The following is a 16,884-nucleotide window of genomic DNA, read 5'->3' on the forward strand; positions in this document are numbered from 1 at the left end:
AGAAACTCTGGGCTAGGAAGGGCCCTCCGGGCAGACGGCAAATGCTGCCGGCTTTACCTGCGAAGTAAATCCAGAAACCAGACCCAGCCCGGCCATCTCTCAGCCTGAAATGGCCCCTTCTCCCACCTTGCCCCCCACTCCTCAAAGTCTCTTCTTGACATCATAACCCAAGGAAGCTGTCCACATGGAGGTCACACCCTCTCACTCTGCTCAAAGCCCCCCAGGACTTCTCATCTCATCTGGAATAAAAAGCCTAAAGTCATTGTCATAGGCCCCAAGGCTCTGGATGGCCCCAGTGGCAGTTACCATTCTAACTGCCACACCCGAATCCCAACGTTTAAAAACACATGTCTAATATAGACATGCATATTGTGTCCGTTGTTTATTGTCTATGCCTGTAGTCCCACTACCTAGACAGGACAATGCTGGCCGCAGAACTAGTGTTTTATACGTATTTGTGGAATGAATGGATGAGGAACACACATTGGGCACACATTGGAAAAATCACTTAACCCCTTTGAGCCCATTTCTTCATGGGGACAATAAGGACCAACCCCTACAAATGGAAAAAGGACAAAATCTCAGCCCAGCATGCGGAGAATGTGGCTGAGGCTGGGCGCAGGAGGAGCTGGGCTAGGGGTCATCGACTCTGGAGAGGAGCTGTGCGGTCGGTCGGCAGGCAGTGGGTAGGTACCACAGGATCCCCAGGCAGATGTTCTGCCCTCCTGTCATGGCCTGCACAATCAGAGGCTGGGGAGGGAGGAAGGGAGGGGGTTTCCTTGATTGGAGAGGGCAGTGGGAGGAGCAGCTGACACCAAAGTTGGGAGGTGGGATTAATTCTGAGAGGGGGGTCGGGGTGAGGTCTGGAGTGGTGGGTTTGAGATGGGGGCCGGCTCGCCAAGGGGTAGGTGGGGAAGGGGGCGTGTCTGGCCCCCTACCCCGAAGACCTCAGTAGCTGGAGGAATGGGCGCTCCACGCTCCCAGCTCCGTTAGTTGGGAGTTGAGGCGCAGGAGCAGGGAGGGTGCCCAGGGTGCCGATTCGGCCCTCGAAGCGACGTGCGGCTCAGAGCCCAGGTGGGTATGGGGAAGGAAGCGGGGCGGAGTGGCCTGGGATCGCCCCCGGCTCAGGATAGGGACCTCTTGGTACTACCCTGTCCCTCCATTCCGGCCACCAGAGCGGAGGTGCGGAGGAGAGGGGCGCCGCGGTCCTCCTCCCCGGGCAGGGTGCTCCCTCGAGGGGGGCCGGGGAACTGAGGGCGTCCCCTTCTCTCTCCGGGGCGGGGATGGGGGGCGGAGCCCAGCGCGCCGCTCCCCAACCCCCAGGGCTGGCGGGGACCCCCCCAGGGGAGGGGCTCCGGGTGAGCGCTGCGGGGCGTCTCCCTCGCAGTCCCGCCCGCCCCTCCTGCCGCCCCTGCCGCGCGCGCCGCAGCAGCGCCGCCTTCCCTGCGCAGTCGGTGTCTCCGCGTCGCTGGGTGAGTGGGGGCAGCTCCAGCCGGGGCCGGGGGATGAGGGCAGGGGGTTCCCGGAGCCGGGGGCCCACGTCCAGGGCTTCCCAACACCGCCGCTCCCGGGCTTCCCGGGAATCCTTGCCCCGGGGTGGCGGGGGCGCTGGGGACCCGGGAGCGCGCGGTGCTCTCCAGGGTCCTGACCGCCGAGTGGCCGGCCCCTGGGAGCCGCGTTCGACCGCCCTGGAGCGCCCCCTCCAGGAGGGGCCACGAGCCGGGCGCTGTCCTAGTGCTGAGCGGATGGAGGCGTGGGCTGGGGGACAGAGCTGAGGGAGGTTTGGAGCGGGTCCCCGGGGCTGGCTTCTCAGGTCGAGCTGAGGGGGTTCTTCCCATATGGGGGACTTGAGGTCTTTGCGGGCAGCTGAATCTTCTTCCAACCGGGAGGGGCAACTCCAAGGGTGGCAGGGCGGAGGGGGGCACTGGAGGAGCTCTCCTGCTCCGCGCATCTCTCTGCCCTGACCCCGGTGACCCAGTTCCTTGGACCTTGAGGAGGGCAGTGAGGGACATGCCCCAGCCCTTCTCATTTCCTTAGCCCTTTCCCACTCACTTCTCCGGTGGGTCCTTAGCCTGGGCCATAAGAGGCTGGTCTAGAAACGAGGGGCACCAACTTAAAGAAACATGCATGTGACACACCGCCGAGGACACACACGGGTCCTCCAAATAGCCACACGGGCTCATTCCCTCACGCTGTGATGGGTGCATACCTGATCACATGCACATCTGAGGCACATGCAGGGACATAGAGGGAAAGACACGGCAGGCAAATGCAATGCAAAAACCAGCGGTACACATCATGCATGAGCACATGTACTCACAACACACCCATTCACATGTGTGCAGAGCTTCATGCACATGTATGCACAAGGAACCCCCTCCTTGCCCCAAGTGGGTGGGGGTCATCTGCACACACCCCTACATCCCTGTGCAGAACTGGCTGGCTGTTTCCTCTTCATTGCCTTCTACTCAGCCTCCACAATCTAACCTGCACTCAGGGGACCTTTCAGGACTAGATGAAAGGTAAGTGTTGGGGAGGCTTGGATGGGCTTGGGGGGGTTTCCTTGGAAAAGGGGCCCCCAGCAGGTCTGGGAAGGTTTGCAGCTCCCCCTCCTGGGACCTGGCAGCACCCCTGGGAAAACGGAAGGAAAACAAAGAAAAATGGCAAGGGTGCCTGAAGGTCCCACGTGCAGCTGGCCATGTGAGAGGTGTCGGCATGTGAGTTGGCGTGTGATGGCATGTGTGAGACATGTGGGGTCGTGGGCTGGTGTGTCTTGATGCACAGAGTATGGGAGTTGTGCGTGGTGCCATGTGTCGATTCGTGTGAGTTGTGGAGCAGAGGGAATGTCGTCATGTGTGGAGGCATGCTGACCCATGGGTGGGCGTGGGCTGGTACGTGAGTGGCAGGGGATCCAGGGTGTGGATCTGGTGAGCTATGAAGCATACAGTTATCGGTATACATTCGTTTGCACAGTTTTTGCATGAGTTTTGTGGCACCTGGGTATATGTAAGTCATTTTTATTTATTTAACACTTATGTAGCACTTATCTATGCAGCCATGGTTCTAAGTGCTTCACACATATTAACTAATTTAATCCCCACAACAATCCTCTTAAGTAAGTAGTGTTATTACCTCACTTTAAAGATAAGGCAGAGAGAGTTTAAGGAATTGCCCAAGGTCACGTAGCTGGTAAGAGGGGGAGCTGGGATTCAAACCTAGGTGACCTGACTCTGGAGCCCACAGTAACACCTCCCTCTGCTGCCTCTTGTTGGGCACACCTGTCAGAGGCAGAACAGGGCAGTGTCTGGGCTGCGGGTATATTCAGTGCTGAGCAGGCACATGTGAGACAATGAGAAGACAGTGGGCAGGACGGAGGAGGATCAGAAGGTTTTTCTGCACCTCTGTGGGCAACTCTAGGAGTCAGCCTCATAATGCCGTGGCTGTGTGACCTGAGGCAGCCACCTCACATCTGTAAGCCTGCCTTCTCATCTGTAAAATGGGGCAAGTCCGCATACAACCTGTTGTGAGGGTGAATTGGTGTGCATCTGCGAAGGCTTAGTGGCCGGCACCGAGAAGGGCCTCAGTAAATGTGAACCCCTCCTTCCTTTCCTCCCTCTCCCAGGAAAGTGTACGGTCTGGGGAGATGGTGTGGAGCATGGCATAGATACAGGATGCCTGGGTCTAGGCTGTGTGACCTCGGGCCAGTTCCTCTCACTGGGCCAAACAAGAGGCGGGGATGGCTGTTGGCAGGGGGGCCCATCTGGAGCAGTGTCTAGTAGCCAGGAGGGCCTGATCAATCCTCTCTGCCCTTGACCCCCTTGGGGACCCAGGTGGGACTTGGCTGGGCGGCCATGGGCAAGCAGAACAGCAAGCTGCGGCCCGAGATGCTGCAGGACCTGCGAGAGAACACGGAGTTCTCAGAGCTGGAGCTGCAGGAGTGGTACAAGGGCTTCCTCAAGGACTGCCCCACAGGAATCCTCAACGTGGACGAGTTCAAGAAGATCTACGCCAACTTCTTTCCCTACGGTGACGCCTCCAAGTTCGCCGAGCACGTCTTCCGCACCTTTGACACCAACAGCGATGGCACCATAGACTTTCGGGAGTTCATCATTGCGCTGAGCGTGACCTCGCGCGGCCGCCTGGAGCAGAAGCTCATGTGGGCCTTCAGCATGTATGACCTGGACGGCAACGGCTACATCAGCCGGGAGGAGATGCTGGAGATCGTGCAGGTGGGCCCCTGGGCCCCTCAGAATGCCAGGCACAGGGCCTGGCCGCATGCACCCACCACCCCTTTTGATCCTCTCAGCAGACCTCGTAGGCAAGTGGTGGCAGGGGCTATTCTTGCAATCCCATTTTAAAAATTGTTTTTAGGAAATATTTCCCATTTAAAGAAAAGTTGAGAAAACTCCCCTATACCCTCTATCCAGATTCGCCAATTAACATTTTCCCACAGTTGCTTCATCATTATCAGTGTGCGTGTGCGTGTGTGCACACCAGTGTGTAACATTTTCTTGTTGTTCTGAACATTGGCCCTTTACCCCTGGATACATTAGGATATATTTCCTAAAAATAAGGACATTCTCTTACATAACCCATAATATGATTACCAAAGCCAGGATATTTAACATAGAAACAATGCTATTATCTAATCTACCAACCATATTCCAATTTTGCCAACTGTCTCCATAATGTTCTTTATAGCATTTTTGGCCCTGACCTGGGGTCATGCATTGCATCTAGTTCTCATGTCTCTTTAGCCCTCTTTAATCTGGAATAGCTCCTCATCCTTTCTTTATCTTTTATGAATTGACATTTCTGCAGAGCACAGTCTAGTTATGTCTAATTGATCCTCATTTACACCAGAGGAAACGGATGCTCAGAGAGATAAAGGCACTTGCTTGAGGCCACACAGCCTGTGTGAGCGGGCCATCTGGCACCACTGTCCACATTCCATCTGGATACCCAGCCATCTTCTAACTAATTGACTGAGGGCCCACTATGAGCCTAGCATGGAGTGAGGTGTTCATGAGCTCAGTGCGTGCTTACAACAACCCCATGAAGCTCAGAGAGGTGAAGTTATATGCCCAAAGTCACACAGCACATAAGTGGAGAAAAGCTCTGGCTGGCTACTACTCAGAGCTGTCTACTGAGAGGGCTCTGGACTCATAGCCAGGAGGTCTGGCTTCCAGTTCTGGAGGTGGCCTTCACTCTTAGGTTGCTCATCTGTACGGTGATACTGACTTCACAAGGAGATTTAAGGACCGGATATAAATGCCTTTTGTTAGTACAAGTTTAAGTGTGCTGCATGTTAGCTTGATTTCAGAAACCTCCCAGGGCACCCATCCCCTCAGCCCAGCCTTGAAGATGGCCAGGGCTCTGGTTCTATTTTGCCTGCCTTTTTCCTAAGCCTTTACAGGTTTTTTCACCTGTAAAGTGGGGGTGTTAAGCCCCTGCCTCACAAGGCTATTGCAGGGATAGAGTGAGATAAGGACTTGAGCGGAAGGCTTGGCATATAATTGGTACTTGGTAGACATTAGCAATTGTCTGTTATTATTTTCTCCTCTGCACATCCTCTGCTCTAGCCAGAAGGGCCTTTTCAGCATCTTTGAAATGTGCCCTGACTAATCCTGTCACGCAGCTTTGCACAAGCTCTTGCCCCCTTTCCTTCTGCATCTCTGAATCCTTTCCCTTCTGGTCCCTCAGCTCTACAGACTGCTGCCCCAGCCACTGCTGGACTCTTGACTTTGGCTTCTCCTCTTGCTAAGGTCTGGGCCTGCTCTCCAGGTGGAGATGTGATGCCCTCCCCATACCTATGGCTAGAGGGGGGAAAGCCCTAATGTTTGCCACGGACTCCTGTGAGCCAGACATTTGACTCTTAGTTGCTTGATGGTAGGGGGATCTGGAGGTCCTGATGGTAGGGCCAGGTGGCCAGAATGGTGGAGGATCACCCAGACATGGACAGCAGCTGGGTACTGACCAATCTGAAGGGATATTGGCATTTTACCACTTAAGTGTTTTGCACTGGTGTGTACTGGTAAACCCTAGTCCTGCTGGAGCCACCGCACCCAGGGCATCAGTCAAGCTAGACCCATTCCCTGGGCATCCTCAGGACCCCTTTCTGGTGGCCTCTGTATCCAGGCCCTGGCTTCTTTTATGGCGCCTGGGGCCCCAGACAGCTGGTGCACACAGAGCTCTGCAAGCCCCAGTGCCTGATTAAGGACAAGTCGGCTCCCGTGAAACCACGAGTAAGCAGCAATTCTAGACAATTAGTTAGGAGGCCCAGGAGAAGGCTATCACAGGGTTACTGGTCACTGGCCCAGTTCTTCTCAAGACCCAGCCCTGTGCCAGGTAGTTGACACACTGGAGAGGAAGAGACTGCACCTCTTGGGGCTCCCACTCTGGTTGGGGAGACAGATGTGTAGGTCACACTGACAAGCTCAGTGACAGGGGCGTAAAGGTGTCCTCTAGGAACCAGGGGACTGAGTGGCAGGGAAGACTTGAGGATGTGGAGGATGAATAATGACTGTAATATGAGCTGCTGTTTACTGACCACCCGCTCTAGCCAGCCACGATTCCTCACACATAATCTCATTTAATCTGAGGAAACTGAGGCTCACAGATACACATGTGTCCAAGGCTACACAGTTAGTGAGTAGTTCAACCAGGACGCCACTCCAGGTCCATCTAACTTTAGAAACTTGAGACTACCAGACCCCTCTATTCATGGGCTGGTCAGACAGGTACTGATATCCGGTCACAATGGTGGCTACCATTCATTGGGCAGTTACTACAGGCCGGGTCTAATGCTAAAGGCCCTGCTGATCGTCACCACCCCACACTGCCCAAGCATCCCTCCAGCAGCTAAGAGGGAACAGGTACAAATCGAGTCTCTGCCATCAATTTCCTTCTGAGCCTCAGTTTCTTATCTGGAAAATGGGGGTCATGATACCTGTTTTTCAGGGCTTGTGTGAGGTTTAGAAATAGTGCATGTAAAGTACCTGGCACAGAGCGGGCCCCTGATAAGTGGTAGTTAGTATTGTTATTCCAGGCAAAGACTGCAAATGCTGGAGAATCTGAAGGGCCAGGGGTGTTTGGCTGTTGGCAGAATCACCCAGCCAGGGGAGACCTGATGGAGGAGGGTCAGCAGTGGACAGATTATACGGCAGCTTAAATCTCAAGGGCTGAATGGTTTGAACTTGGTACAGAGGGCAGTGGGAAGTGCCAATGGCTTTTAAATAGGGAAGTCCCTGCCTGGTGCCAGGTTCTGGGGATATGGGCATTAGCTAGACGTCCATGTTTGCAGGAACAACCCTGCAAAGACATAATTACTTCTGGAGAGATGTCTGCAAAGGAGAAGTCCGCCAGGCTCTGGGCCCATATGCACCCTGACCTAGCCTGGGTTGCAGAAGACCTCGCTGAGAAAACAGCTTGTAAACTGAGCCCCAAGGAGGAGTGGGAGGCAGCAGAAGGAGCTGGGGGCAAGGCGGGCCTAAGGGGAAGCCTGTGTGTGACGGGAGTGAGGGGGTGGTGTGCGGGCTGGGGACGTAACAGTGGAGATCTGTGTTTGAAAAGAGCTTTCAGAGGCAGCATGGGGGACAGACCCGAGGGACAGAGGCTGGAAGAGACCAGTGTGGAGGCTGAAGCTGGATCTGAGGCAGAAGTGTATGGGATGGGAGAAGGGAGGCTTCTTGGAGGAAGTGTCGGTCGGGTAAAGCTGGAAGACTGAGGAGACAGGTTAGGTCCTTGAGCTCCAGGGCACTGCGACCCAGGCGACAGGCCAAGCCCTACGTGCTCTGTACATTTAGCGCAAGAACGCTCTTTCACGTCGCCTCGGGAGCTACTGCACGTGGCGGCTGCCGCCCTCTGCCCAGCCCAGCCTAGCCAAGCCTGGCGGTCCCTGGCCGCTGCAGATGCTCATTTGCATTCATTTGCATACTGTTCCCCGCCCCTCTGGGCCCAGCTGCTTCTGGCCCTCCAGCCCGCGCCGCGCCCCCTGCCGGCCGCAGACGGCCCCGCAGCGCAGTGCCGCCCCCTTGGCCCGGCTCCCCCTTTCGACCACCGAGCGCGGGCCGCCCTGGGCCCGGGTGCCAGCCCGGTACTTACCCCCGACCCGCGTCCCGGGCACGCGCTCCTGAGCCCGCCGCTCCAGGACCTCCACTGTCGGGCCCCGGTGTCCTCCAATATCTCTCCTGACCCCCCTGCGCCCCCAAATTCCCGGCGCCCGCTCGGAGCTTTCGCCTGCGGCGCCTTTACTCCTTTCCCACCCAGCCCTCCAAGGGAGCGCGGCAGGGCCCGCCCGATAGCCCCCTCTTCTGGGAAGCCTTCCCGGACACGCCTTCCCGAAGGCCTCGGCTCCCCACGCCTCCGTGATTCCCCACTCCACCTTGCCCAGGCGGGGGCAGCAAACGTCAGCGAGCCCGGGGGCGCCTCTGAATCTTGCGGGTGGGGGCTCGGGCAGGCGCCTCTCACTCCCCGCCTCCCCTCCCGCCCCCAGGCCATTTACAAGATGGTTTCGTCCGTGATGAAGATGCCGGAGGACGAGTCGACCCCGGAAAAGAGGACTGAGAAAATCTTCCGCCAAATGGACACAAACAACGACGGTGAGGGGCAGGGGCGGGACGGGGTGGACGGGGCGGGACGCGGTGGACGGGGCGGGCGCCTTTCCCTCCCTCCCTCCCTTTCCCGCTCCGCCTCCCCTCGTTTGGCTGCCGCCTCCTCCCCCATCACCGCCCCTCTCGCCCTGCAGGCAAGCTGTCCCTGGAGGAGTTCATCCGCGGGGCCAAGAGCGACCCGTCCATCGTGCGTCTGCTGCAGTGCGACCCCAGCAGCGCCTCCCAGTTCTGAGAGGAGCCAGGTCCCCCTTCCTCCCTCCCTTCACTGGCCCCCTCCCGGCTCTTAGCTTCCTCTCCCTTGTGTGTATTCTGGCTGGGGGCCAGATTGGGGAAGCCCTTCTCCCCGGGTCTGCCCTGTGGGGGGCTTCCGGTAAAGGGAACCCTGCGGTACCCCCAGGCCAAAGCAAGTAAGCGGTTAGCACCCCCCAATCCCAGAGGCAACAACAGAGACACAGGCTGGGTTGGTCTGCCCCTCAGTCAGGCCCCCTTACCCACCCACCAGCTCCGAGGCCAGACCCCTCTCCCAAAGGGGCAGTCCCCGTCTTGCAGGTCTCAGCTTGGGGGGTGGGGGGGAGTCATGCCCAGGGGAGGAGCCTTTTTATCTGGAGGGGAGAGAAGGATTCTAGGGGTGTGGAGTTGGAGAAAGAGGCTTCCTTGAGCCACCCTTCCCACCCTAGCCCTTGTGGTCCCTAGGCCAAGCCACCAAGTGAAACCTTCCAGGATACTAGCCCGCCAGCTGTGGGTCCCAGAAAGCCCGCCTGCCTTTTAGCACTTAGATACACACAGACCCACGGAGCTCTCTGTTTGGCCTCTCACACACACACAGGCCCATAGACAGATGGGCAGATGCACCCAGAGCCCCATGCACAGCGTCCTGCGTGGGAAAGACACGGCCCCCCCGGCTGAGCCCCTGTCCTCCCCTCTGTCCCCCCAACCGCCCCCCCTGCATGCAGCCAAATGGAGCATCTCTGTTCTTTTTAATAATTTCAGAATAAAGTCTCATTTCAGTGCAGTGGGCTGGGTGGTGGGGGAGAGGTTTGAAAGCCCCACTTGGGTCCCCAAGGGTCCATTGAGCCCTCTCAGGCCAGCTCCAGGAATCTTGGCCTGGTCACCGAGCAGAGTTGCTTGCAGGGTCCTAGTGGCCATGGGGCCTGGGCAGGAAATCATCTCTCAGAGGGTCAGAGGCTCAGAGCTGGTGCAGCTCAGCAGGTCACGGCCCTCCACCAGCTCTGGGTTCTCCCGCATCTGCAGAGACACAGGAGACTGCCAGACCCACTGGTTCTCAGCCTGGGTCTCCTCCTCCAGGACATCCGGGAAATGGAAGGAGGGGAGGGCTGGAAGGATCTCTGGGGGCAAAGGGGCATCACTACCCACTCCACTGCAAGAGCCAGGCCTGACCTTTGGAATGCCCCCAGTGCGAGCCCAGACACCCCTGCTCCTCCCTCAAGACTCATCCTGGGCCCTAGGAGAGCCAGGTGTCAGCTGTGTGACTCTGCTGGGAGATCTCACCTCTCCGAGCCTCCAGGCCTCTCCCTTTGCTCCTGGGGAGAAAACTTTTGCCCCATTTCTCAAGTGGGGGCCCATACATAGGGGTGGGGCAGAGCAGCTTGGGCACCCTGGCAGGGGCTCCCAGGAAATCCAGGGAGTCAGGGCTGTGGAGGGAACTTACCATGTGGTGGCTGCTTTTCCCCCACCAGGGCCTCAGCTCCAGCAGCTGGTGGGTGAGCTGAGCGCAGCGCATGGCAAACACGTTCTCCGCCACGCACAGCACTAGGGCGATGCCCCAGAGGGACAGGCTGGAGCTCTGCGGGGCATGGGGCAGAGATGGCTGGCTGGAGTTGGGAATGGAGGGTGGACTCCAAGAGCCCTTCCCACCCGTGCGAGGGCCTGGTGCCCCTACCCCAGGCCTAGGTACTCACATAAATGCGTGTGGGGTCGAAGGGACAGTCAGGTGCGAGGGCCAGTAGTTCAGAGCTCCCAAAAGTGCAGGCAGCCAGCAGTGCCTTGCCCTGGGTGGCAAAGGTCACAGCGATGGAGGCCAAGAGGCCGAGGGCACAGGTCAGAGAGAGGAGAGCACAGGCCACGCTCGAGCTAAACACTGTCCAGCGCTGGACAGGGGAGGCCACTGGTCAATGGGCGTCGTGCTTGGCCCCAGTGGGCAGCTCTGACCTCCCTGAGGGTCAGCCTTACCCCCTCCAAGGAGGCCAGGCCCTTGGTGGGTGGCTGCTGCCCCTACCTTTCCCTCACAGCCCCATCCCAGGAGGCACCACGTACCAGGGGGGTGCTGGGGAGGTAGCGTGACAACACGATGGCTGCGATGCCTGAGGTGATGACCTGTAGGGAAGGCTCAAGTCAGCCCTGACTCTGTGTCTGGAGGCGCAGGGGCAGGGGAATTAGGGCCACTCTGGGATAATGATCTCACCGCGCCAACCATTGCCCTCCAGACTCCCCCACCCCTCACCCGCTGCTTAGCCTGGGCCTCACATCTCCATCTGCCTCCTCATAGTCCAGCCTGACATGATGTTTCTAAAACAGTCACTCCCTCTCTACAACCTTCCATGAGTCCCCACTGCCTAAGGCTGTGTCTCAAGCAGGTTCGTGTATCCTGGGGCCACCGGGCATGCCAGGGTATGCATGGGACACCCCTTTCTGAATGAAAAAGATTGTGGAAGAAACTAACCCAGTTAGCAAGGAACTAAAATCAAAATTGTTACATTGAAACAAACCAAGACATGTTATGGAGTAGAATTTTAAATCTCAAGAGTATTTTCAATGATTCCAGGCTCTCAGTGACCAGACCCCAGCCCCAACCCTGTTGGCTTCTCAGCCCTACCTGGGCTACCTTCCTCCCTCACTGCTCTGGATGTGGATGCCCATACACAGCCTGCTCAGGACGCTGCCCACGCACCCTCTCACCAGGAACACCCTTCCTGCTCCTCTGCCCGTGCGGATCCTGCAAGCCCTGCTCAGGTTTGCACATGTTTCCCTAACCAGCCTCGAGCCCAAGGGGTGGGGCTACCCCACAGTTCAGCCCAACAGCTGCCCTCTGGATCTCTGGGGTCCACCCAGCCAGCCTTCCTCCTGATGTTCCTCACTGGACCAGGCTTGGGCCGGACCCATCTGAGGCAGGTGGTCTGACGGGGTCCTGGGTTCCAGGCCCAGCACGTCTTTAGTTCACATGAGAGCCACAACAGAGTGCCTCAATCTCTGTGGGCTTAGCCCCGCTCTGCAGGATGAGCTGACAGAAAGGACACTGGTTTTGGTGTCAGACACAAATAGGTTCCAATCCGGTTTGGCTTCTGTGTATCAGCAGGAGGTTGGGTGAATCCCTGAGTCTTGGTTTCCTCTTTTGTGAAACAGGGATAATAACGGCCCCCAGTTGCTGGGAGCAGCGAGGATTAACTGAGTGAGGGGAAGGCTGAAGTGGTCCAGCTCAAAGCCCATCCTGGTGGGCCTCCTCACCCTGAGCTCACTGCCTTCCCTGCCTTCCTCGCAACAGTATTAGAGGAAATCCAAGGACCCTGCACACATCCGCCCAGCCCAGCCCTGTCCCACCAACAGAGCCTCTCCTTGCTGGGACCTGTGACCCCCATTCTCCCAAGCCTTGAGGCCAGCAGGCTGTCTGAGCTTTATTTTGCAAGGGAGGAACAGGCCTAGAGAGAGAAATAAGTCCCTCAGCCAGGAGGAGGCAGGGATGGAACTGAGACACTGATGTGCGGGAGGATCTTCCTCTGAGGCTGTGGCCACTTGCGCTGACCGGCAGGAAAGAGCTTTAGAAACTTGAGACTACCAGACCCCTCCATTCATGCGCTAGTCAAACAGGTACTGATATCCGGTCACAGCCATGGCTACCATTCATGGAGCAGTTGCTACAGACCAGGCCTGATGCTAAGCTCCTGCCAAATTGGTTTTCTCAGAATCTCCAGAACAGAGCTTAGCCATTTCCACCTCCAACATTCCCGTCTCTCGTTCTCGTTCTCTGTACTCGGAATGCCATCCCAGCTTCCTGTCCTGCCTACACTAGCCTCAGCATGCCAATACGTAGGTTCTGGTCATGGCAGCCTATCTGTGAACTCCTGCTCATCCATCAATACCCAGATCAAAGGCCTGCACTCTGTGAAACCCTCCGGCACCCTCCCAAGCTCACCTCCTGCTCCTTTCTTCTGTCCAGTGGTGCTGTGGCTATTCCTCGATGTAATACTCATCTTAGCTCACAGTAGTGGCGCTAACAACGTGCCAGACACTGTGCTAAGCACTTTGTGTGGATGATCTCATCAGTACCCATCAGGACCCTCAGAGGTAAACACTGTTACCATCTCCATTTTATAGATGAAGAAGTTGAGTGACTTGGGCAGTTGGTAAGTGGCAGACAAAGGGTTAGTCCTTGAGGCTCTCAGCTTACCACCACAGGCTCCGGGTGGGGACCTGTTGAAGACCCTTTAAGCCCCCTCCAGCCTCCTCCCACCAACCACCCTCCCAGCCTGGCCATACCACGATGGCGGAAGTGACAGAGAGGATGTTGACCACGCAGTACTGCAGAGCCACCGCATCTTGGGGGGTGCCCACGTAGCGCAGCACTGTGCCATGGAACAGGGCAGCTGTGATGAAGCTCACATGGCCCAGCACCACCAGCACCAGGCCTGTCTTCATCAGCACCTTCCGGAAGTCGCCCACACTCAGGCCTCCTGTGGGGGACAGCTATGTCAGGGCTGTGCGTGGGGCTTATCCTGCTGGGCAGAAGGGGAAGCTGAGGCCCTGGCCCTAGTGATGGACATTGGGTTCTAAATGTATTTCTGGATGACTTGGAGCCAGTAACTTGTCTTCTCTGAGCCTTGGTCTCCTCATCCATAAAAGGGGTTCGGGATGCCTTTGTGAGAATCCTTGGGACTCTAAGGCTGGGCAAGCATACAGGTGGCTCTTAGCAGTAGCGCTTGTTAGTGTTCATGGTCATGAGTGGGGGGCGCTAGCTCAGGTCTCTAGCTCTAGACTTCGAGATCCTTCCACTAAGCTCCCCATTCACTGATTCGTGTGTTCATTACACATGTTCACAGAGTGTCTGCTCTGTGCCAGGCCCTGGGGTACCACGGTGAGCTCCACAGTCTCTCTCCAGGCCACAAGGAGCCAGAGTTCATTGGGCAGGAATTGGGCCCTGCTCGGTACTCAGATTCGTGGATAGGGCCTGGTACACAGCAGATGCTGACACTGCTGCTGAACTGAACTGCCCAGAGCCAGGTGACTTGGGGAGGTAACTCAAGGCTCTGAGTCTCCATGTCCCCATCTGTAAAATGGGAAGAAGAACCTTGCCTCTCAGTGGGTCCATGAGGAAGTGGATGGGAAAGTGTGGCGTACCCTGAGAGTACTGGGAAAAGCAAGCTCTCAGCGCAGGGGAGACCTGGCAGGATGGAGTGAGTCGGGGAAGCTGGGATCAAAAGAACACTGGACTCATTCAGATGCTGTCAGTCGCCAAGTGGCTGCCCAGCCCCACCTGCACATGCCGGCTCCCGACCTGCTCTCTGAAATTTGCCCATAAGTCCTAGCTCTGCCTTCAAGGAGACACACCACACCCCCTGGCCCTGCCAGCCCCTCACTAGAGCCAGCTCTGAGGCTTGAAGACTGTGGTCAGGCCCTAGAACTAAACATCCCCTTCTTTAGCTGCTTCTGATGGGATGTGACTCTGAGTCCCTTCCTAGACCTCTGTCTCCTCATCTGTGGTAGAGCGGTTTGGTCATATTTAATATATGGTAGCTCTGCAGCTGAAAAAAAAAAAAAAAAAAAGAAGAGGCTGGGCACAGTGGTCATGCCTCTAATCCCAGCACTTTGGGAGGGCAAGGTGGGAGAATCACTTAAAGCCAGGAGTTCAAGACCAGCCTGATCAACATAGCAAGATCCCATCTCTACCAAAAAGATAAAAATAAAAAATTAGGCCGGCATGGTGGTGCATGCCTCTAGTCTCAGTTATTCAGGAGGCTGTGGCAGAAGGATCTTCTGAGCCCAGGAGGTGGAGGCCACACTGAGCTGTAATCGTGCCATTGCACTCCAGCCTGGGCTACAGAGCCAGAGACCCCGTCTAAAAAAAATGAAATCTCTACACTGGACGCTCTGGGACATCTGTCCCAAGCTGTGCCAAGAGACAGTCCCCAGGGAGCAGGAAGGGATGGGGCCATTCAGTCACAGACTTGCTGTGTGACCATGCACCAGCCCCTCCCCTCTCTGGGCCCCAAGTTCCACAGCTATAAAATGGGGAGGCATTGGCCCAGCCAGTCTCTGAGACCCCTGGAGCCTGCAGGACCCTCTGGAGCTGAACCAGGTCTAGGAGAAACAGAGGGCAGACGATCGGCTGGACAGGCACCATGAGACTGGAATAGCATTGTGAAGATGCACTGCCAGCCAAGCAGGAAGGGGCATGGCAGCTTCAGCACAGGAGCCTGACCCACCTCACCCCATCCACCCACCTACCTGGGAGCTCGGTGTCTACCTTCCAGCTCAGGGCTGGGTTCAATAACAACAGCATCCCAGGACCGAGACTTTGGTCAAAGAGGAGGCACGGTGCCCGCATGGGGCTGTGCCTGGAGCACTGGACTGAGTCTGGAGCAGTCCTTGACTTTTTAAATTAAATTAATTGAGACAGGGTCTCACTCTGTAGCCCAGGCTGGAGTGCACTGGCCTGATCGCGGCTCCCTGAAACCTCTGCCGCCTGGGCTCAGGTGATCCTCCCACCTCAGCCTCCTGAGTAGCTGGACTAAATTTTTTTTTTCTTTTTTTAAATTTTTTGTAGAGACGGATTTCACCATGTTGGCCAGGCTAGTCTCTCCTGGACTCAAGCGATCCACCTGCCTCGGCCTCCCAAAGTGCTGCCTCCCAGATGAAGCCCAGCTGGCTTCATTTCTATCTTACCGCTGTGGGAGCGCATAGCAGCGCAGCCGGCAAGGTGCTACGCGCTTTACTCTTAGAAGCTGCCCTCATCCTCATAGTAGTCCTAGGAGGTGGGAACTACTGTCCCCCTCTTACAGACCAAGAAACTGAGGCTCACAAGGTCTCTCGGCTAGACAGCGGGGATGCCCCAGGACTCTGCTGCCCACAAGCAGCATCACCGTGCCCAGGCAGTGGAGGGAGGGGGCACATTAGTCCCTCTCCCCCGATGCTGATCCTTTTTGCTCACGGCTTTCCTTCCTGGCCTCGGGAGAGTGAAGAGTACTTAAGTGGGAGCCCCTTGTAAGGCTGGGGAAGCTGAGGCCTGGCCCCGGGGTCCCTTCTGGGTAAGATGGGGCCGCTGTCTCCAGCGTCCCCTCTGCCGCCCACCCGGGGGTCCCCGAGGGCAGTCGTGCGCCTCGGCAGGAAAGGCAAGAGAGGGCGAGGGTAAGAGACGCTACAGCCACATCGAGAAGACACCCGCAGTGCTCCTCCCTCCATTTCACTGCTGGGGAAACTGAGGCCCAGAGAGGAAAGTGACCCACCCCCGGCCTCGTAGTAAGTTAGAGGCAGAGCGGGCGGCCTGGCCCCCTGGGGGCTCGGGCTCCGGGCTCAGTGCTCCGCTCCCGTGGGAGGGTTGGGGTGGTTCGGGGCCTCCCGCGCGCCCCCCGTCGCTCACCGAGGCGCAGACACATGTCGGCTCCGCGCTGGTCCCGCCCCCGGCTTCAGCGTGGCTCCCGAGGCTGCGGGCCGCCGGGGGACCCTGCTCCCATCCCGCTGGCCCGTCGCCCGCGCGCCCCGCACCGCCGCGCTCGCCCACTTCCCGCCCGGAGCCCGGGGCTGGGCGGTGCCGGGCCGGCCTCCCTTCCCGTCACCCCCCGGGCCGCCCGGCCCCGCAGCGCCCCCGCGGCTCGTGCGCCTCCCGGCCGGTCGGACCGGCTGAGCAGCCCGTGGCCCGCCCGCTGAGTCAGGCGCCGCCCCGCCCCGGCGCCGAGCCGCCCGCCCTCAGCCCACCCGCGGCGGCGGGCCCGCTCTACAAAGGGAAACTGAGGCTCTGAGGAGCCGCCCCGCGCGGGCCCGCGGGCAAGCTGGGGGCTGCACGCGTAGCTGTGGTCACCGTGACCTGGGTGTGGTGCTTGGGCTGGGACGGAGAGGGGCCGCAGGGGCGGTGAGAGAGCTGCTGGGGACTGGGGTCTGCCCCTGCCTGCTGTGTGACCTCAGGCAAATCGCCTCCCCTCTCTGCGCTTACCTTTACCGCCCGCGAGTCTTGTCTTCCACGCCGAAAAAGGCGCTTTACGTCTCCTTCTTGGTCGGGAGGGCCTCAGTTCCGTCCTTGGAAAATCAGGGATAATTCCTGTCCCCT

General features: G+C 58.0%; 2 protein-coding genes across 6 annotated transcripts; one reads left to right on the forward strand and one right to left on the reverse strand.

Annotated features, from left to right (window-relative positions):
- Positions 1–1,010: 1,010 nt before the first annotated feature.
- Positions 1,011–9,624, forward strand: HPCA (hippocalcin). Of its 4 annotated transcripts, none has more exons than XM_032160120.3 (5): positions 1,011–1,074; positions 1,388–1,472; positions 3,831–4,229; positions 8,495–8,600; positions 8,747–9,624. In XM_032160120.3, exons 3-5 carry the CDS (start codon positions 3,852–3,854, stop codon positions 8,842–8,844), a joined length of 582 nt encoding a protein of 193 aa, XP_032016011.1. In that variant the 5' UTR covers positions 1,011–1,074; positions 1,388–1,472; positions 3,831–3,851; the 3' UTR covers positions 8,845–9,624. The 4 variants fall into 4 exon arrangements, with proteins under 4 accessions (XP_032016011.1, XP_032016013.1, XP_032016010.1 ...); XM_058443435.1 differs by lacking the exon at positions 1,011–1,074 and adding an exon at positions 2,434–2,522 and having other exon boundaries at positions 1,457–1,472; XM_032160122.2 differs by lacking the exon at positions 1,388–1,472 and having other exon boundaries at positions 1,014–1,074.
- TMEM54 (transmembrane protein 54) lies at positions 9,578–16,439 on the reverse strand. Of its 2 annotated transcripts, none has more exons than XM_032160126.2 (6): positions 16,201–16,439; positions 13,104–13,297; positions 10,887–10,946; positions 10,532–10,621; positions 10,282–10,416; positions 9,578–9,857 (listed from the first exon to the last, which is right to left on the reverse strand). In XM_032160126.2, exons 1-6 carry the CDS (start codon positions 16,214–16,216, stop codon positions 9,783–9,785), a joined length of 570 nt encoding a protein of 189 aa, XP_032016017.1. In that variant the 5' UTR covers positions 16,217–16,439; the 3' UTR covers positions 9,578–9,782. The 2 variants fall into 2 exon arrangements, with proteins under 2 accessions (XP_032016017.1, XP_032016014.1); XM_032160123.2 differs by having other exon boundaries at positions 10,532–10,720; positions 16,201–16,429.
- Between the last annotated feature and the right edge of the window lie 445 nt (positions 16,440–16,884).

The sequence above is a fragment of the Hylobates moloch genome, unplaced genomic scaffold (assembly GCF_009828535.3).
Source record: "Hylobates moloch isolate HMO894 unplaced genomic scaffold, HMol_V3 SCAFFOLD_8, whole genome shotgun sequence".
NCBI classification, from domain to species: domain Eukaryota; kingdom Metazoa; phylum Chordata; class Mammalia; order Primates; family Hylobatidae; genus Hylobates; species Hylobates moloch.